This window comes from Astatotilapia calliptera, chromosome 8, assembly GCF_964374335.1.
Source record: "Astatotilapia calliptera chromosome 8, fAstCal68.1, whole genome shotgun sequence".
NCBI classification, from domain to species: Eukaryota; Metazoa; Chordata; class Actinopteri; order Cichliformes; family Cichlidae; genus Astatotilapia; species Astatotilapia calliptera.
In genome coordinates this window covers 27043124-27065790 of record NC_137429.1, presented here as the reverse complement: position 1 = coordinate 27065790, position 22667 = coordinate 27043124, and the positions used below count along the sequence as shown (strand labels likewise).

The 22667-nt window shown below is 39.4% G+C and overlaps 1 protein-coding gene across 7 annotated transcripts in view; it reads left to right on the top strand.

The window, feature by feature from the left end:
• shisa6b (shisa family member 6b) overlaps positions 1 to 14960 on the top strand; it is a 76777-nt gene extending 61817 nt beyond the window's left edge. For 2 of the 7 annotated variants that reach the window (XM_026177434.2, XM_026177433.2), the window contains 5 exons: positions 4951 to 5013; positions 6142 to 6162; positions 10156 to 10308; positions 12570 to 12673; positions 12870 to 14960. In XM_026177434.2, coding sequence (XP_026033219.1) covers positions 4951 to 5013; positions 6142 to 6162; positions 10156 to 10308; positions 12570 to 12673; positions 12870 to 13724 — 1196 coding nt within the window. In that variant the 3' untranslated portion in view covers positions 13725 to 14960. The remainder of the gene's footprint in view (positions 1 to 4950; positions 5014 to 6141; positions 6163 to 10155; positions 10309 to 12569; positions 12674 to 12869) is intronic. The other 5 variants (XM_026177436.2, XM_080305672.1, XM_080305673.1 and 2 more) reach the window with 3 other exon arrangements.
• The last annotated feature ends 7707 nt before the right edge of the window (positions 14961 to 22667 follow it).

Below are 22667 nucleotides of genomic sequence, written 5' to 3'. Positions count from 1 at the left end.
TTCAGTTTCATTTTATACAGCATCAAATCACAACAAATGCCTTAAGGTGCTTTATATTGTAAGGTAAAGACCCTACACTAATATAGAGAAAACCCCAACAATCACACAACCCCCTTTTAGCATTTGATGACAGTGGGAAGGAAGAACTCCCTTTTAACAGGAAGAAACCTCCGGCAGAACCAGGTTCATGGGGAGCAGCCATCTGCCGCGACCAGTTGGGGCTGAGGGGGGGGGGGGGGGGGGGGGGGGGGAAGACAGGACAAAAGACACAGGGTGGAAGACAAGCCAGAACATATAAATCAGTCATGAATATGAATTAACTGAAACTATATGATGTTCGTGTGTTACTGGAGTAACTAATATTAGAGTGTGTATTCTACACTCTAATTAATTTTTCTCTACTTCCCTTCATACATACTGCAAGAGTTCACCTTACAATATAAAGCGCCTTGAGGTAACTATTGTTGTGATTTGGCGCTATATAAATACATTATAAATAAAATAGAACTGAGCTGAATTGAATTGAATGAAGAAAATAAATTATTGTATGTTCTGCACAGAGGACAGATGTTTACTTGTCACCTGCTGTAGCTCATTACAGAAAAAGTTTGTTTGCAGAGATGAGTCATTCACTTTGTGACTCATTAACATAATACTGCACGTTGGTTTTTGGTTTTTTTCCTGGGGGTGGGGATAGGGCGGGGTTGTTGCTTTCTTTGTTAGATTGAAATGGACCAGTTTTAACCATGTTTGATTTAAATGCATGCACTCTGTGCACGCTATGATAAGGCATCCTGTGTCTACTCTGCAGTATAGGAATTAAGATCAAGTGAAATCATAGCAGTTTTTTCCACGCCAGAACCAACTGATACCTGGGCCATAGTCATTAGCAGTTTTTAATAATTAAAAGAAGTTAATCTGCTATTATGTACCCTGTATGTGTCATTAAAAGGCTGTTTCTCTTAAATTATCACCATTACTGAGGGTTTTCCCAGACACAGGATGTCTTGGCTAGAAGTAGAGCAGGTCGCCTGCTAATCAGAATCCCCCCAGTCTGCATGCTAAAGTGTCTAACCCTCAATGTGTCCATGTGTGATTTTGAGGAAGTGCTTGAGGCATAGAATAAAGTGTGTGAATGTGGCTTGCACGCTACTTTGAATGCTCAGGTAGAGTAGGGAAAGGGCTATGTAATTACCAGTTTGTCAACCACATTTTGTTTTACTAGTCACCTTTAATAAGATTAGCATAATCACATGCACATTCATTCATAAGTCGCTCTACTATTCAGTGACATACCAAAAATGTTTATTTCATGAATTGTTTATACTAATAAGCTAAAGTAGATGCAGTGAGCTTTAGCAGAGACAGAAAGTCTTGGTTGTAGTGATCCAGTCATTCCTGGCATCACTACTCAAAACAAGCCTTTGTATCAGTAGTATTGATACTTTATTTTCTCTAGGTATTCATCCAGACACCATAATAGAAGCGTCTCACTGCCTAATTGGCAAATAAATACATCAATTGCATCAATCAACAATAAATCTGATGCAAGTTTCTCAAACACTGATTTTAGGTGAAATAATTCAGTAGTATACTTCATAATAATAATTATTTTGTAAGCTAAACTAGTTCAAGCTCTCTTGGTGTGCCACCTGCAGCGCACAAAATAGTTGCCTTGTTGTTGTCATTTAATGACCTGAACGCACTTCAGTTTGTCTCAGCAAGTCATATCCTCTCACTCTCTTTCACTTTCATGCACAGAGAAGCTTTTGATAAGTGCTTTTTCACAGTAAAATTAGCTTCCCTAGTTTATGTGTTTTGTGGTTTCATTTGTAAGTGGTGACACAGTCACACTACACTTAAGCATGCCCGGACACAGTGCTCAGCAATTAGTCAAAGTAACACACTAGTCAAAGGAATTGGACTTTGGGATTCAAATGAGCCTAGTGTGAGTACACCTGTTTAATCACACCAACAAATGAAGAAATCTCTCTTTTTGGCAGGCGTATTCCTGATCAGGAGGGGTTTCATTTTAGGGGTCTTCTCCTGAATTCTAACATAGATAGGAGAAGACTTTAGAAATGAGGATGACAGTAATCTGAACATCTTCTTTGGTCCACCAGCAATACACCCCACCGCATGGTCATAGACCATAGATAAAAGTGAAGAACACATTGATTTGATGCATTAGTAAAATAAGCAGCATTATTGTGATATAATAGATCATTAATAATGAACGATAGTGCTACCAGGGACAAGTAAAAACAAAAGATCTGTTGTGACAGATACAGATAATATAGTAACTAAAAAGACATAGCTTTTTATACATGGCTTTATATTACTAAGCTGTTCATTTAATATGTTCCAAAGAAGCAGTTTCTGAAGTCTGTGAATTTATCCCCTTGAATAATCTTTTCTGTGAGTCACTGTTAAGCACTGATAAGAAAAAAGAAAAAGCCAGTGGAGGAACACACAGAAGACACATCTCATCTATCTCTATAGCTCGAGCAAATATTGAAACCCATGATGTGAGAGCGTCGGGCCTCACTCTCCTTCTTCACTTCTGTGACAGATGTAAATGGATGTTTCAGCAGTTGGCTCTAATGCATTTTTAAACAGGCACAGCAGCAGACAGCAAATGAACGTGTTGCAATGGCAACACTCTACACTGGGGTCTCCATCTATTGCTGCCTTCCCCTCTCATACAAACACACAAACCCACGCTGCTGAGAATAGCTGTCATTCATCAACTTTCTCAGTACAATGGGCTCAGTAAAGGTCCCATCTTTCAACTAAAGCACTTCCACGGTGCGGTGCCAAGGCGAGCACCATACCACTGCATCACATTCCCTGTCATCCCACAAACACTCCAGCACAGCAGGATGGATAGGTGATTGGAGCCAACTGTTGTTTATCCTCTGAGATGAAATTTAAAAAGGCTCTGCTTACTCAAATGATAACACGTTTGACTGTTACTACTGATTAGAGCTTCCTTGCAGAGACAGAAAAAAAAGGGATAATGGCCAGAGATGAGGACCAGTGCATGTTAAGTTTGCAGAGTCCATTCCAAAGACTACAAGTTCAAAAACACATCCCAAATATATTGTACAAACATTATCCATAAGAAACGTATTAATCACTCTGATGCATACTCATCCTGAAAAATTACTGCCTTTCCATGCACATATGTGGAAAGCCAGAGATAGAGATGGCAGCAGTAAGACCTACAGCACAGAACATCAGTGAAAAAAACGGACTGGAGCCATAAGCTAGTCTGCTGGGATTCTGGCTGAGCTTGAAGTCATGACCTGTCTGGACAAACACTGGGCTTGATTTTTGACCGTGTCAGATAACACACAACTGTATAATATGCATGCTAAAAAATTCAGATTAACAAGAACACGATTTGGGAAGCAACCAGGGCAAAGCTTATGCTAGCCTAATTAGCTAAATTAGCTAAGCAAACAACATGAAACATATTTGTCACCTTGTGTAATTGTGTGCTCTGGTAATGTTTTGCTGACAGTACAGTTCAGAACGCTACTGATGTGGTATCTCTGAAGGTCACTGCACTTCACAGCTCCCATCACCGAGGAATCTAAATCCTTCACTATTTGTTCATAACAGTGTCGCTAGCCGACCTGTAAGCTGATACCATTCAATGTTAGCAAGTTAGCTGGTGGCACAAAAATGTACAATAACTTCACCGTCTTAGATTTAAATATGAAAAACTATGTACCAAAGCAGGGGAACACTATCAGCTCCTTCTTTGTATGAGTCATAACATTTTTTGTGTTTCTTCCATAGTTTTTCTTTCTGAGTTTGGATTTTGTTTTCTTTTCCACAACTGTTTTTTGTTGTTGTTGTTTTATTTTTTGTAAATAAAAGTATGACAATGGTTTCAAGTCAGCTGACAAACACTGCCCCTAAGTTTCTGGGATTTCTTGGTTGGCTTCAGTGTAAAACAAATTGTTTTGGTAAGTGATGACCAATGACCGATTTCACTTAATTTCTCTCATGATAGTCAGACTTCATCACGAACAGGTAAAAATTGCTCAGTGTAAACAGGCTGCAGACCTTGAAATTTGCTCTGAAGGTTTGGCTTTGTTTTGGTTTTTTTGCTAACTACTTTTGTCTGAGGTTAAAAGAAATCTGTTTTAAAAAATATGTTTTATGTGAGTTCAATATAACTTTCATTTCTAATGAGTTGCTTGGTCATTGCTTATGTAAAAATGTTGGTGCAAAACCTCTCTTGGTAGGTTCACTGTGTATTTTTGTGTACTGGTCATATAATTTTAAACCAGAATGTCTTTCTCTGTTCATTTGTAGTTGTACTGGTGGTTTCCTGTGTTCAAATGCACCTGCAGCACTGCAGTTCATGGATCTTTTGTAATGATGAATGCATAAATGCGCGTCTTTATTCTTAAATAATACACTTTACAAAAAATACAGTAATTGCTCTTGACTTTTCCAGGACAGGATGTTGTATGCCATATTTCTGTTTTTTTCCTTTCGTCTGTTTTAGCCTACTTTCCAAAATATGTCTGGTGTAAACATATTTTGCAGGCTAATGTCAAGCTTACAGGGGACTCCATTTAGATTTACTCATCACACAGTCTCTCATGTCTTTTCTTAATTTGAGGAAATTAAAGGGATATTTCACTCAGTGAATAGGTTTACACGCAAGTGTGGAAAGTAACTGCGGCATCGTGTCTTATTTAAACTATAAAAGTCCATTAAAAATGCACAATGTTTTCTACATAGATCTATATTTTGTGAATTATATAAAAAGCATATCTCCAAGTGCCACTAGAAGACAACATTTCCAGCTTCTTCAGTGAATTATCTCTTTAATTATCACCCTCACACTGCTTGAAGTCTGTGTTTTAGAACATACAGAGCATTCCTCGTGAACATTGAACAGATCTTTCATTGCTTTTGTCATTGCAGGTACCCATCAGCACAACTATAACCATGTGGCTCTAGGTAGCCCCACACGCACACCTAAGAATGGTAAGAAAAACTAGAGGGAAAGGGTCTTATGCAAGTAAATTCCCTGGTCAGTTCAATGTTTCAAATGTTTGGAAGTCTAGAATGCAGCTCTTAACATGTTTAATGGGGTAAATTCATTGAACTGATCTAATTTTCAATTTCTTCATTTTTAATTTTTGAAATGGGGGCACTTTTTTTCTTTGAGAGACAAGAGACAGTAGTTGTCGGCCATCTGTCTCTCTTTCTTTAAAGTGAAAACAACGTAATGCTCTGTCAAGGTCATCCCATCCCACGACAATGTTCTCCACTGTTGTCCTAAAAAACTAAAGTTATCACCATAACTTCACGGTGCCTGAGAGGAGCAGTACCGTGAATCAGCTTTTATTACTCAAGTTAATCAGCTGTTCCTTTGAGGGAGCTGAGGCGGCCCGTGGTCACAGTCTGCCAGTTGAGCAGTCGTGTAAGAGAGGAAAGAGGAAAGATAGCAAAGATAAAAGAAAAAGCGGCATTGAGCTGAATATTCCCTGCCTTGTGCATTTATTACATTGCCCTGATCTCACCGTGTGATTTTTATACTGTTTGTTTCAACCACAAACATTAAAAACCTGCTATCGTTGAGGCACTTTGGAGCCATAGCTAAATTCTGCAGACAGACTCATTCCTTCTTTATGGACACAACTGACCGTGTAGTCCACACACATACATCCACAGACTCACACAGAATCACATGCATAGATAAGAAAACTGCATACTGGGAACAAATGCCTTGGAGATCTATGGAAAACATGAAAAATCCATTTCAACACATCTAACACAGACACTTTGATCACAAGCTGCCAGAAATCCTTCAAGTTTTGGCACACAGTGTATTTTCCAGATAAAAACCCACAGCCACAACCCCCCCAGCGGCCCTTGACTGAAACAACCAGGAGATACTGCTCCATATCAGAGCAGAAAATGCACAATCATACACACAAGTGTACATAGCATGCCTCTGGACTTAAAAGCTGTTTTCATTAGAATAATTTTGAGGGGAGATTTTCTGTACTGGCTGTGCTGAATATGCAGAAGGTCTTTCAGGAATAGGTTCTGTTTCTCTTACCATCAACATGTTTCTGAAATATTTGTTTTTCATTTGGGTTTCGGTAGCTCACCGATCATTGAGACGTGGTAAGTCATGCATACATATGTTTAATTTAGTGTGAATATTCATTCACTGCATTCCAGCACACATTTGTGTACATACCACGACTCTTACCTTTGTTTCCTCCTTTCTCTAACTTAAACCAGTGTATTTTCAGACCTGATTCAAGCAAGAGTTTCTGTTTGATCTTTGCTTTGACAGCACAGTTTGTTGTTGGTCATGTGGGCCAACAGGAATCAGGGACACAAGCTGATGAGTTACAGTAGAAAATTATTTATGTTATATTTATGCAGTATTTTTCGTACTGTCAAAAAAATCCATCAGAAAGACCAAAACCAAATCAACAATTTTGAATGCTGGTTTTTATAAGAATGGCTTTTACTGACAAGCAGCCAGTTTACTGAGAGCCCAGCTTCACTGGGACACTCACATATGTGTGTTACACGTAAGAGGACTGGTACTTTGTGTGTAATTCTGTTCGAAATTATGTAAATGCTTTGTGTGACAGGCTCTTATATCAGTTGTTATCTTCTTCCATTTCATTGATGTATCCAATTAAGCTTATTTTATGTTGCAAAATTATGTTCTGTCTTCCATGAGACGAGTTTCTCGTGGTCACCCGTGGTTCTCATCAATGATGAGCATTTGTCGTTGTGACTCAGGGTATCCTTTAAGTTTAGGGTTCAGAATGTTCTACTTGGACATTTGCATCCCCTGAGTTGATTTTCAGAGCAGTATTAGTGCCACTGTCAGTAAACGTACTGATACCTACTAATTCTGCATCTAAAATTCTGCATCTGTGTGAACATAACACCATACTGTTATTTAATTCTGAAAGACTGCTGCTCTTATCAACTGTCATGTCATTCATGTCATTACTATGACCAAAGGTTATGTTACATAGTCAGCGCCTTTGGGTTTAGGTTTAATTTGCCAGAAAAAAACAACACAACAATCAAAGTTACAGATAGTTATAGCTATAGATTTGACCGATACAACTCATAATTATTGTTTTTCAAAACTATATCACAATAGTTATGAAGTTATGAAGTAAAATCTTCTGCTGATTTTTTTTTAACTATTTAAGTCTTGGAGCCACATTTGTGTGGCTTTACTGTGTTTAAACATAAAGTATGTCTGCTAATGAGATAGCTAACAGCATGCCACAGTCTGAGTTGATTCCCCACTTAGTAATGCAGCTGTGGAAGACAACCCACTCACAAATTTTTCACTTCGATCTCCCCCCCTGCAGCTCCCAGGACCCCCTGCAGTCACTCAGCCATGCTGCCGTCCCTGCTACTTTACTCTTGTTCCTTCTTACAGTCGTGGTCATGAGTTTACATACGCTCATCATAGGCATTAATGTCATGAGCTTTTATTTCTTTAATCAATTTTTTCCCCGGGTGGAACGATTGTGTAGATCAGGTAGTAGAGCAGGTCACCTACTAATTGGAAGGTTGGTGGTTCAGTCCCCATCTGCCCAGTCTGCATGCCAGATAACCCGAAGTTGGTCTCTGATGCGTCCATCAGAGTGTGAATGTTGGATAGAATGGGTGAATGTAGTTGTGTGCAGTGCTATATAAGAACCAGGCCATTTACCATCTACATCTTTAGTGACGTTAGTGTCAATTTAAATGAGCTGTATGTACACTTTTGGGCCTGTATGGATAACTTTGACTCTGTGTGCTTTAGAGACAATCCAAAATAAGTCATTATGGATGTACAGTCATGCACAATCATTTCACCCCTAAAAGGAACAGTTCAAAGAATTTATTTAAAAAAAACCCCAAATTATTGCCGTTCATGTCCATAATGAATGCACGTAAGCTTGTGACCACAACTGAGCATTTCAGTCTCTTGTTTCTTTTTGATTCTCTTATCCCCATCTCTTGTTCTCTTTCTCTTCCATCTCTCCATCCTGCAGCAGTTACTAAAAACACTATTCTTATCTGTCGTTTGGAGGCTAGTGTGGAGTCACACCCATGCCCGCTGCTCTGCACTGCGTGACAGACTCGGAGCTTGCAGGGGAAAGCTAGATAGAGCAGGAGTGGGAAAGAAAATGAGAGAGAAGGGAATACTGAATGGACAAGAAAGAATTAAGGAGCAAAGGAAAGTGGGTGGCAGCATGGTAAGACAGATAAGATTGACAGAGTGAGGGAAGTGGAATGGGACAGACTGCGGATGTTTGTGTGTGTACATGTGTGAAAAAGAGAGATAAAGAGAAGGAGTAGAGTGAGAAGAAAAGAAGGCTTGGGTCCAGTCCCCCACCCCCACCTTCCTCGTCTTCCTGGCATCATCTCACATCACACCAACAACAGGCAGCCAGGCATTGCTCCCATCCCTGTCCCAGTTCACATCACAGCACTGTCACAAGCAGGGTCACTCTCCAGCACACATCTGTTGTTTGGTGTGTTGTCTATTTTTTCCTTGCCTTTCCTTGTTTGGACCACTGTTTCCTCCCGTCAAACCACCGCATCGCCTGTCAAGTCAGTCCCACACCAAACACTCACTGAGTGGCTGATGTGTCCGCCTATACTCCCCCATCACTGGCACCAACAAGTTGGAGTTTTAAAATATGCAACAGTTTCTTAAAGGCAGATATTCAACTTTTTTCCTCAGCAAACTATTGCTGAACTTTAAAGGACAGAGGGATGATTAAGACAATAAGACTTAGAACTTTAGAGCTATGGTACAAACCATAGAAAGCCTACAACCAAAGTGATAGAAGTATTTCAACTAAGTTACAACATTAAAATCAGGTCAGTTCAGTTCCATCATTTGTAATAACAGCACCTGTCAAAAGGTAGTAGGCTTTATTAGGCAGAAAGTATCTTCTAGCAGGATAATATGTGGTTCCAGAATACAACAATTTTGGAGTGATAGTTTAAGGAATGTAACAAAGAGATCAAGGTGTCCTTCAGCCTCCAGATTCCCATCTGATTTAACTGAGCATGTGTGGGATGTGCTGGAAAAACAAGTCTAATTGATTTGACGCTCCACCTTGCAACTTGTATGACTAAAAGAATCTGGTCCTAATATCTTGGTGCTTAATACCAAAGGACCTAGGGTGTCGTGTCTAGAAGGGTTAGAGTAGCTTTGGCATAGGGGAACCTACACAACCTGTTTGGCTTTAATGTTAAGGGTTATCAAATAAGAAATGTTTTATAGCCATGACTATCTTTAATAGTCTAGTTTACTGAAATATCAACAGGATACGTAACTCTCTCACTCCACTTTAGTACGAGTGGACTGGGTTTTCTATTTCAGCAACATAAAGTGTGATTGTTCTCAAAATCTATCTCAGTCATTCTCCAACCCTTTCACATGTACCTTACTTCAGAAGTTTCTTTCTTTAACCCTCTGAGGTTAGTCACCATAAGGGATAACTCTAACTCTGCCCTACCCTTATAGTTTGGAGAAAGGCACAATAGACTATTAGGAAAGAAAGTTCATGTCACTTAGAATGATTATTTTCTTTGCTCCCTGATTGCTAAGACACAGGAGAACAACTTAATCAAAACAAAAACTACATATTCTGATTGTCTAGAGTTAGTAAAGACTCACACCTCAGAGATACAAAGTATGAAATGTAAGCTGCTGACTCTATCTGGTTTATAAAACCAGCTATTCAAAACATATTTTATATGTACTCATGTGTGAGTTCATGTGTATTTGTACAAATATAGATTTTTTCTTAGGTCACTACAACCCCCAAACTCCCAGAAGAGGAGCAGGGCTTCCATATACTCAGTGGCTCCCTTGGTTGGAATTATTATTTTATACTGACGAGATTAATTTGGAGATTATTTCAAAGGACCTCTGCCTCCAGCAAATATTTGTACAGCTGAAACTCCAGCCTGTCTGCCAGCTCACTCTTTTTTCTTCACAGCAGGTGGTCTTTCTGTGATTGTTCCCTGGGGTCTCCTTTTTGGGGGGGGGTGGCGTAGGAGACGTCAGCCTGCCCATTTCCCCCCCTTTTTCCCTCTTCTGTGTCTGTATATGTATGTATGTGTCTCCAGAAAACAATCGGATAAGTGGCATCCTGACCTCGCAGACGGAGCCCTACGACCTGTCTTTCTCACGCTCCTTCCAGAGCCTGTCACACCTGCCACCCTCCTACGAGGCGGCCGTCAAAGCCGACCTCAACCGGTTCTCGTCCTTGAAGAAACTCAGTAGGTCCAAGTTCACTGCAATAATGCAAGAATAGGCGCCCTGCCCTGATCCTAAAGCCCTGCATGATAAAAACACTGCATTAAGTGTGCTTTCCTGACTCCAGGCTGGGACTTTCTGAAGGGCTCTGAAGTATTTCAGATGTAACAATGGCTCACCTGCTGTAACTCGGGACGTTAAACTGTAGAAAAAAGTACCCGTATATGTTGTTTTGGACTTTTTGCAGCTCGCCGTTGATTAAAGATCTAAGTGGATGGAGGGCACTATGAATTAAAGCCAGAAAGTATCCCCTTCTCAACTCTGAGCTGTCAAAAAAGCAGCCTAATCACCTCAAAAAAAACCTCTGATTCATTGATATTCCCTGCTTCCCTCGCCGCAGCCATGATTTCTCTTGAATCACACATATATCAGCGGCTTCTTGCGTCTGGCCTGGCTCGGTATTAATTTAGCGTTTCTTTGGTGAATTTCTACAGCATAATGAGCTCTCGTCTCATGCTATTCTCTAAGTGAAATACAAATATCCGTTACGGCTTGTGTAGTTTCATCATGAGCGTCCTGCTTCGCTGCTGGCTCAAGTCAAAATGAAAGATGGACATCTACAACTCATCCCGTCAGGGGTCGCTCTGCACTGGCTCCCACTTAGAGCTGCCAGGCACCATTTGAAACTAAATGGTAAAACAAGTTTGCAGTAGTATTTACTGGTTGTTTTGGAGAAATAAAAACAACCACAATTTATTTGAAGAATGCTTGTGAGAATTAACATAATAGCTTTTGATGGACCGTAAAACAAAACCAAATGAATTCAATTGTCAGAGATAGGACCCCACCAAAGAGACAGTTCTGAAATGGAAAAATATCCCTTGGCGGTGTCCTTCCTTCAGTCTTCCCAACTTTCTTTTTGCTTCAAAAGCAAATTATTTGCTGCAGCAAATAGCCAAAAGGCTCTGCTGTTTCTTTTTGTTGCTCAACTAGTGTCTGCACAATGATAGATCATGCCGGATTGCGCTGGAGGGAACATCGAGCGGAGTTTTCATTGTTGAGATAATAAAAGAAGAATGGTACTGCTTATTAATGCAAATTGGTATCAAACTGAAGAGAAAAAAAGCACTTAGCCCATTGCAGTGCAGGACACTATATATCATGAGTTATTCATTCACTCTGGTAATATGGTTGATGAGTTTGCAATGCGCTGCCCAAATCTTGAAGACTATTATGCTTGAGAAAGGAACATCTTGTTTTATTATCTCTCATAATGAATCGATTTGCAGCAAGCACCCGTGACTCGGCGCTGAAGGGGATTTGGATGAGAGTAATTTGGACAGGTGGTGTGAACACTGCTGTACCATTATTGAAAAAGACAGACTCGCACCGAAAAGCCATCTACGAATTCTCAATAAGGTGGAGAGATCTGCTCTCATTATACCTTTCCACCATCAATGGCAGTGGCATTCACCTGTCTCTTGTTGTGCGGGTTAAACGCTCATTCACTTATAAATGTTTCCATTTTTGAATGGTTTATGCTACTGTCTTTATGACCAGATGTCAAGTTTTTGTAAATGTGCATCACTTTGTGTGTGCGTGTGTGTTTTTTATGTATTTATTTGGTCGATACAGATCTCTGTGCATGTGTTTTTGTCGTGTGGCATGAATTTAATGCTACATTCACTCCTACACTTCGTCTTTGCAAATGTATTCTCGTCTTTTTGATCTGCTTTTAAATGCATGTTATATTCATTGTTTGGTTTGGAGGTTTTTGTTGGTTGCACACAGGTATACGAAAGAAAACCCCCACTCGAGTTTATATGAAACACTCCCAGCTTCAGTGTTGATGTGATTGTGTAATAATCCTATTAGATTTCCAGCATGCATAAATGTGAGGTGCCTGCGTGGTTCCCTCCATGTCTGTATATGATGTTTTTTGTTTATAGACTTTCAAATGACCTTTGAAAAGTTATCCCCCACAGCCAGAACTGCCTGCAGCATCCCTGATCAAGTCTGGATATGTGGATGTTATGTGCCTAGCATGTAATGTGGTCTGACTGTGATACTCTGCCTCTATTTTCTATTCCCCTCTATGAGCTTGGAAAGGTGAAATACGATGGGTCTCCCAACACTATTCTCTGCATTGTGTGCCGTGTTCTCCAATTCCACGTTACACGATTTCTCCCCTAGCATTCTGTACCTACCCGTGTTTTCTCTTTCTTTCGCTCCTTGAATTGCCTCTTCACTTCGTGTCTTTTTTTTTCCACTGTGTCCTCTGCAGCAGATAAAGAAGTCGAAGACTACTACACTCGTAAGCGCCACCTGCCCGACCTGGCAGCAAGAAGCACTCTTCCCCTTCATGTTCTCAAAATGAGTCAAGAACAGGTGGGTACAGAAGTGTTCCGTTCAATAGTGCACGCTTCAAAACAAGGTCATGTACTATCAAGTTTTATGTATCTATGATGCAAGAGCACAAGTTTCCAGATTTAAATGTTAGAAGTTATTCTGAAGTAGTCGGCAGCAGAGCATCTTACCCCTGAGTTTATGAATAAACTCACCTCATCCGTCTTTTGCTCGATAGCACCGGGAACAACAGCAGAGCCAGCCCCCACAGTCCTCCATCTCCCAGGCCCCTCCGCAGTCACAGTCCTCACAGCAGCAGTCTCAGCAGAGGCAGAGGCCCCGTCGTGTCCAGAGGGCTATGTCCCAAGATCGTGTCCTGTCCCCTCAAAGAGCCCCCCAGCAAGATTATACCATGTCTTCTAACGGTGTTTCCCTGTACGGAGGTAGGATCCTGTCCGATGAACAGCTCCTATCTGCTGAACGTCTTCGATCCCAGGAGCGTCTTCTTCCACAGGACCGCCACACCTCCCAAGATCGCCTCTACTCCAAGGACCGTATGTACTCCAAGGACAGACTCCTGTCACAGGAACATCTTTATTCAAAAGACCGCCACTACTCCCAAGATCGCCTCTATTCACAAGAACGTCTATACTCACAAGACCGCCTCCTGTCCCAGGATCCTCTGCTCTCGCCAGATAAGCTGATGAGGTCGCTGAAGCGCGGCATGGTCAGCAGTATCTCTGGCGGGTTTTATGGCAGTGACAAGTCAATATCACGGGCCATCTCACACACAGACGTGTTCATTCCAACTACGCCTCTAATGGATCGCTACAAGATGACCAAAATGCACTCCCATCCCAGTGCCTCTAACAACAGCGGTGGTGGAGGCAGCGGAAGTGGGGTACAGGGAGCAGGCGGGAGTGGGCACTCCAACACCTTAGCCATGAACCAGACAGCAAATAAGAGGCAGGCATTTGCCTCGAGACGGACTCACACTGTGGAACAACTCCACTACATCCCACAGCACCACCAGCAGCAGCAACAACAGCCACAGCACTACCGCACAGGCAGCAAGACTGAGGTGACTGTGTAAATGTTCAGGAATACTCACTGCTGAATGCCAGGGGCTGGGTCTGATTGACAAACGGTGGTATATTGGCCTCCTTTTAGAGTAGGATGGTGGCAATTTTGCTTTCTTTGACCAAGGCTTCTGCCAAATTAGAGATTCCAGGACCAAGAACTTCCACTTACTTACTGTGAGAGACCGGGAAAACGAGCTACACTGTACATTGCATACACAGGCCCAGCCAGATCTGAAGCCAGAGGAGGTTATGGATGGGGAAGGTGTAGTATTATCCTGCTAACTTGCCTACTATTATTGTCACTGTCTTGCCTATCCTATTCATCCACAGGCTTTGGCACCATTCTGTGTATGTTTTAGTGGGAAAGCACCATTTGTGTTTGTTTATGCCTTTATCAGCCCCCTTTTGTCCAACAAATCTATTCTGTGACCTTTTCTGGCAAATCTTAAAGGGCTTTGCATGGTTAAACACACGAACCGATTCCTACGTGACTTCTGTTGTGCGACATAACACCACCACAGGTGATGAACTGAGAGAATGAGCCTGTAATAACTTTATAAATATATAAATAAATGAAAAAAAGGAACCATTTGTATGCCCTGTCCTACTCATAGTTGTAGAGAATCTCAATGAGAGAAATTGAACTGGATGTTATCAGCACTCCTATTTGGTGCCTCTGATAGGTGTTCTATTTCGAAAAATGAAGTGGTTTTGTGGGTTACAAAGCACAATCAATGAAAAAAACATTATGTTCTGTTTTTGATTATTAATTTTGAATTTTAATATTAATGGCTAGCTTGTTTTGTTCTTAAAGCAATGGCGTTTTTTCTCTTCTTTTTCTTTTTTGTTTCCTCTTTTGCTTCCAGTAGACGATTGTAAATAAGCTATTCTAGAAGCAGTATTATGGACAAGTCTGTACTGGATGGACTTTATATTAGACTGTCTGTTTTCAATAGATTCTTAAAAAACAACTATAAACCATTACTGTTTCGTGAGTTCAGAATAGAAGCCCACTTAACCGAGTATTTGACCGGATAAATTAATACTATACTGTGTGTGTCTTTGCAAAAACTGTTTGTAGGACGAAAAGTGAATGAATGTGTTGTTGACAAATGATATACCACTGTTCATATTTGGATGTAGACTGTGTTTCATTGACTTCAGAAGACTTGAACATCATGGAAATGGAATATAATGCTTGTCAAAGTAGGGTCAAATAAACCATCCATATTTTTCTAAACATGCAACATTGTTCTTGGAGAGATACCTCTGTTTCGTCTGTGCTTCACAAATTTGACAAATCTGTGCACTGGTTTAGCTCAGTGGTTGAGCAGGCGACCATGTACTGTACGGCAGCAGGCTCGGGTTTGTGGAGTGAAAAAAAAAAGTAAAATGCTAATGTTAGGCAAAAATAAATTACACCAGGGTTGCATATCCTCAGTATCACCAACATTAAGTTTCAGCAGGATCACACTAAATGTGTGTGACAACTACTGTAGCCTGATTTAATGAATGTTTTACGTGGAACACGCAGTAGCTTTGAAGTTCATTAGTGGTGACCAGTGTTGGTCAAGTTACTTGAAAAAAGTAATCAGTAACTAATTACCGATTACTTCCCTAAAAAAGTAATCCCGTTACTTTACTGATTACTTATTTTCAAAAGTAATTAATTACTTAGTTACTTAGTTACTTTTTAAAAACACGATTTACAACCTGAATAGGTGATAAAGCGATAGATCTTTCAGCCCAATTCAACTTTTTCTACATAATCCATCATACAAAATGTAATCAAATGGAAAAGTCTCTTTTTTTTAACTTGTTTTATTAGTTTTAATCTTTTAATTTTATGCATCAAGCAAAAATTTTATTATATGCAACATTCTCTGACTTGAATAAATTAATTTAATATTTAAACCTATTTTCTGCACATTCCAGCTCATAAAATAAAATATTTTTTGTATTTACACTCAGTCTTTCAAATAGATGCAAGTAAAACACAGCAGAAAATAAATAAAGTCAAAGACTAGCGGTCCTGTTGCTCTATTTTCACCTGTAAAGCAGGAGTTGGGTAGGCGGAGGTTTACCCTGGTGCAGGTGTGCTGCGGTCAGTTGAAGAATCCGCGAGTTTCTCTGTGAGTTTCCCATTAAGTCGTAGCGCACTCGGTGCTTGTTGGAAGTTTAGGGGTTTTTTTCGCTGTAAAAGGAAGTTTTCTTCCCACGCACAACGGACACTAATATTTTTGTCACTTTTGATGGAATCTAACTCAAAGTAAGGTCAGTACTTCCACGCTTTAAACGCTGCACGCTCATACTCTCTCCCGCACTCATATGATCCATTGTTGATCTGCACACAGCTGTTGTCACGAACGTCGCACTCGCTTACGTCACTGTCATGAGACATTCTCGCCAAAAATCACGGTTTTAGTAACGCAGTAACGCAGCGTTCCTACGGGAAAGTAACGGTAATCTAATTACCGTTTTTGCAATAGTAATCCCTTACTTTACTCGTTACCTGAAAAAAGGAATCGGATTACAGTAACGCGTAACGCGTTACTGCCCATCTCTGGTGGTGACTTAAAAGTGCAAAATTGTAACTAATTTCCAGATTTTAGAACTCATTTCACAATCTATAAAGTTCATAAAGAAAGTGTATTCTAAGGCCTGGCATGTTTCACAAAACACTCAAGCAAACCCAAGACAACAGATGTAACAGATCTGCCTTTTTTATACCATCAACATACTATTGCACCTAAAAAGCTTTGAAATTTCATATTGTGGTCTAGGATGTGTGAGTGTGGAAATATCTCACAAAAACTACACATCAAACTATACTCAGTGTGTTTCTTTTGGTCTTTCTCAGCTCGCTGTCCAAACACCTCACATTCCCCATGATGATTGCTGGATGGTAGATGGAAAAGCTCCATCTCTGAAACCCTGTTCTTTCCTTCATAGCTTCTTCAGGATTACAGGCCTTGCTCGAGGCAAAAAAAAGTCAGCCCGAGGAGATTAATCATCAAGAGTGCAATGCAAAGACAAGTCGCTAGTAGACCTGCAAAACTTGACTTGTGAATTGCAGTAAAAACCAAGTGTCTGCTACGTGTACTTGGAAACGATCTAAAAAGACCAATCGTCTTTTTTTATCACATGCATCCATCCATCCTGTTGTGCTTATCCTTACCTCTTCAAAGAACAAAGTCAAAAAACAGAGTTTGCATTTATATGCATATTTTTATGTGTCTGTACAAATATTTGCACATTCAAACGAACAGCTTCATCCTCACATGATTTGCAGAATCTCATCTTGTGAAAATCAAGCCTGGCAAGGCAAGGTAAGGCTGCTTTGTAGTAGTTACTAACTGTAGATGTCCTGTAGAGCTTGTTTTCATATCTAATTCCTTTCTGATCGAAAACTAAAACCAGAAAGCATCATTTACACATGATTGGCCACTAGGCGATCAACTGATAATATTACTACATCACTAGTTATATGAGATATAACTATATATATATATATATATATATACAGTGTTGACACACACCAAAATTACATAGATATCTCTATACTTTGACCTTAAAAAAAAACAATAATTCGAACTTCCTTACCTTACTCAAAAGGGCATTTTTAGACATAAAGGTCTAGCGTCTATATTGTAAAATAATAGTTAGAAATAGTTAAATTCACTTACAGAACCATATCTTTTGTAGTTCTGAAGGCTGTCTGTGTCTGTGGTGTGGATAAGTGATGTCTACATTATTGAGTTGCACTGGAGTAAGTGCATTTCTCTGTAGTTTGATCATTATGGATTTAATAGATATATGCTGCTGCTGCTGTTTTTAGGTCCTGTGTGAACTTCATGCAACAGTAACTTTGGGTTTACAGAGCACCCTTTAAGGTTTCTTGTTTCAGTATGACAAACAGGTTGTTTTAATCAGCTTTAACAAACAGCAAGTGCTGCGTTTTATCTAATGACGATACCTTCTTAACCTCAATTTAAGAAGCTCACACTGTGCAAACATCACTTTTGTCGCTGCCCACTGAAGTATAGCAACCAATAAGATTATTTATGATTCTGGAACAGCTATGCCTCAGAAAATTGTCTGTGTAATTACAGGTCCAATCTGCCAGCTGTACAGGTTTGATTGTACAGCGGTGGGGGTCACGCACCTTTTCTGACAGCATCCCACAGCCAGCCTGGCACGCATGTTTAACTGACAGTTTCTGCATGTATGGCACTCTGGGTTTTTCTGGGCAGTGCTTTTATATGACATCTGAATTAATATGGTTTAATTTAATGCTGGTCATTGCAAATTCAAACCTTGTTTAAATTCATGGAAATCCATGGGTGTGAAGGACAATTCTCGCAGCAAACAACAGCGTCTGCAAATTGCACTCCTCCATAAACACACAAGTTTGTTTTTTTGTTTTTTTTAAAGAGCGATAAGAAAAAAATGGAAAAAGTTTGCATTTGCAATTTACACTGATCCTCGAGCCCATCAGCATTTAAATGAAAATATGAGAATCTATGAATGGGAGAGCAGCTGAAGAGTGAGAGGAAGGCTGGCTACAACAATGACTGCAGCTCAAGCGGTGCGAGGAGGAGGAGGTGCAGAACATGGTCTTCCATAAAACAATCAGCAGCTTTCAAACTGTCTTTCCACATCTCAAATAGCACACATTTCTTCAACAATGTATTTCATTACTCATGTGTTCTGCATTTAATGCTAACATGATACAGGAACAGAGGTCTTATTTTGCTGGTTAAAAATTCAATCTCCTTTTCTGTACTTTTCCATTTGGTCCTTGCTTTCGCCAGCTCTGAGTGCGGTCAGTGAGCACTGTCATGTCTGGATTTGAAACAGAAAGACATTTTCAGTTTCCCTGTGACATTCAGAGGATGTAGTTTAGACATATAAAAAATACAAAAAAAGGCAGTGGGCTCTTTTCTGGGTTTCATCTTCCATATAGAAAGCTGCAATTTTAGTCCGCTGTGGGGAAAATGCTTTTTTTTTATATATACAGCAAACACGATGACAGGTACGAAACTGAAATCCTGTAAAATGAAACGCCTTCTACTGCCCTCAGTGATGACAATAGAGGGAATGACTTATGTTATTTTATTTGATATTTTTTAAGCTGCCGTGGATATCTTGAAAAAGGTCAAAAGAACATGACAGTGGCCCGGCACCTGCCAAAACACTCACTGTGTCGAGCCAACGTGTAATACATTGTGGCGATATGTTCAAGCCAGCTATTTCAAGTCATAATTGCTCTTTATTTTCTTTTCCTCAAATACTTACAATCTGACTACTGCCCTTCAGAATGCCTTCGAGGAAATCTTCATCTCCTCGAGGCAAAGCACGCTAATTTTCAATGTTTAGCACCACACATGACAGAGCACACAGCCCAGATTCATCATGCAGCGGTAAAGGTGACTAGACTGTCAAATCATCAGTCGTGCAGAGTGTCGCATAAAAAACACAGCAAAATAAAGTACACTTAAATATGCAAAACATATATAACTAAAGTGAATGGAAACAAATGTACGTAAGAAAAAACATAAGAAATATATTTATCCTAAAACTTGGAAAATTAAAGAATTAAAGCAGTCATAGCATGAAAAACAACTTAGATTTGCTAGTATTAAAATACATGCACTGCATACAAAAAAAACAACAAATATGGAATAAAATAGTTCATAAAGGTAAATATTTCCACTAATCAAAGAGCTCAGTTAAGCATAAAATACAAAACAATGAAGTGTTCAATAAACCAAAAATCTAAATATGAGAAAATAAGTAGCTTCAATTTAAACATGAATGCAGATATGCTTGTGTGAGGTGATTCAGCAGAATTGAAACAGTTGTTAGAGAAGCTGTTCATGTGCATGTCCAGTAAGTAATGCACAGAGTATTCAGGATCCACTAATTATTCACATCCATTCACCACAGCCACAGTCATTCGGATGACCTCTGCTGGCAGCAGAATCCAAACAGTGTCGATTCAAACTGGATTCAAACAGCAACACCAAAGACGACTTTCCTCGGTGAGTCATGTGGACGCATTCCAACAGCTAGCAGGATTGCACCACTTCTCTTCTCACCAGAATAACATCCTCTCTGTCTGAAAAGCCACAAAGCCAGGTATGGTAACACTGTGGTCTGGGAAGTAAGAGTTCGGCAGTGTCTCACTTCAACGCTGCAATGCTCCATGAAACACATGAAACAGGTCCCACTCTGAACTGCCGTTGTTTCCTCTGTGTCTCCTCCATAATTACAGACCTTACATTCAGCAGAACTATTGGCACAATCAGCTGGTGAAGATTATCTGCTGTCAAGAAGGGGGGAAAAGCTGTGGACATCCAAAACAAAAAGTTGCTATTTCACCTTCGTATGAGTCACAATAAGCAAGAAATATCAGTTTCATCAAGTGATCAAGTCACTAAAATGAAATAAGCAAAAAGCAAAAACAGGAGCTGCTGCTCAGCACAACCCCTGGACAAATACAAAAAATACATATATTTGCATTTGTCACATAAAGTAATGCATCCTCTGTCAAAAATGTAATACAATCATAAATACTACAAAAACTATTTTGTTGTAAACTCCTAAGACCTGAAGTCTTTCATGGCATGCATTTTTCATTTCTCTTTGCTATTTGGCTTTATAGTGTCCGATAGAACTGAGTAATGATGTGCAAAACTCTTTATTTGGTGTCTGAACACAACATTTCTCCTGAGTACAAAACAAAATGAGAAACAACAATTGCGCCCTTTTGAGCAATATGGCTCATTTGAAAGAGGAAAGTTTAGTACTGTGGTCTAGACAACCCAAAATGTGATGTCACCATATGTGGATGTCAGGTCCTAAGAGGTTAAATTAAAAAAAAAGATGAAGCAATTACCAAATTGTTGATGAGTTTCACTAGTAGCATTATAGTTATTCAAACATTTCATAATGATATTGTTAACATGAATACTTTAACCACAATAATGACCATCTAATTCAAATATATGCAGATCTTCGACAACTATGAACTTACACAACCTCTTGTAACTAAGATCACATAAATCATTGTATTCCTCTTGTCCATTTTAATTGCACAGAATAAAAAGTGATGTATGTGTGATTAAATATAACTCGTAGTCTAAAAGCATTTTCTCCGGTCAGTCAGTCAGAAGGGGCTATATAAATTCCATTACATTAAATGTACATATTGCATATATAATTCAGCACTCATAATGTTGGATGGAAAACAAATCTGAATGACAGACTAATGAATTCAACAAAAGCTAATCAATGAAACCAGACTGGATGGGTGGGTTAGAGCGACTTTAAACTTCAGATCCAAAGAAAAGCCAAAATAAAAGACACTTTGTTTTACCGTTTCCAAGAAACATCTGTTGTCTGTAAACTGAAACCACTTCAGTCTGTGACTACACGGGTGGTCGAAGACAATTTAAAAAAATTACAACAAAACAAAACATTTGCTATGCAGTGCCTTGTATAAAGAGTCTGATGTTCAGTTCTTTTTTCAGCCATAATAAAATATTCATAAATACTGACACAACAACAGTTTTGTCCCAAAGACATAACAGGCTTAATAAAATATTTTCAGCCCTAAAAATGATTTGCAAGTCTTCTTGTGATGTATGTAGCAACAACCAACTCTCCTGACAAAGCAGTACCCAGCTCTGAAAAACCTCAAAGCGCCACATCTCTCACTCTCACTCTCACCTCATGAAGTTTGTCATTGTGAAATCATAGCAACAACTGACTGTATCTGCATGATGATCAGCTCTGATCTTCTCTACTCTGGACATGTGAAGCTGTTTGGTGGAACGCAGTATTTTACAAATAACTGAGACAAAAACAAGAAAGCCACAAAACTTTTATTTTGTACTCCTACAAAAAACGTGTCATTATATCCCCAAAGACTTTAAAACTTCCTTCATTACACTGGATAAAAGTTTGTTTGTTCCTGATTCTGTTTGTGTACAAGATCTGCATTATCAGAGATCTTTATCTTAATAACTACATAATTAAACAAAAGTTATACAGTTCAGCAGGAGGATTTCAGGTGATAGCATCTTTAAAAAAAGATTAGGGTGTCTCAAATCGCATACGTGCTGTATATGTGCAGCCACGATGACAAGTCTGAGGCTTTTATATGTCCCAAATTCACGACAACTGTCACCTCAAGGTGCTTTAAATTGTAGACTACAGATTCTACAATATTAAACAGACACCCGTAATGGTCAAAAGGTTGAGTGTGAAATTTTTTGAAATAATTTTTAGCTTGTTAAAAGAAGATTCACTTATGGTGACAATATCATTGTGTAGCTAACAAATGGACACAGCTGCCATGACATCACGCACCGGTTTCTGGACCACACATTTTGAACCCTCACGATTAGCATTGTTTGGAGTGCTAAGTTATTACCTACCACTAGCAAATTGTTAGCAAGCAGCATTTGTAAACTTACAATGTATGAACAAATTGTAACCAAGTGATTTGAAAAAATCAAACGTGCAGTGATTAAGAAGTTGAAAACTATCCATAGAGCTTAAAAGAGTTTGGACCAGGTTGTAAACGTCCTGTTTAAAGGTGTACAGCTGGGCATTTTAACACTAGAGTCTGGGTTTTGGAGCCATGCAGCCCTCGAAACTACTGTTTTTGGAATGTGTTTGCTTGAGCCACTGCTTTGCTACCAAGCTAACATAGCATTATCTTTTTCTATGCATTGCAATTACATGTGTTTTATTATTATTTGGTGTTCATGCATGTTAAATTGTTCTTCATTATTATATGCCAGATGTAATTTCTGTTAATTGCAAAACTAGCAACCCCACATCCTGTATTTACCCATAGTGCATATAGTGTAGTACAAAAACCTAGTCTTAACTCAAACATTTATCACATTAAGAAACCTTGAATTTGTGAGGAATGCCAAGAA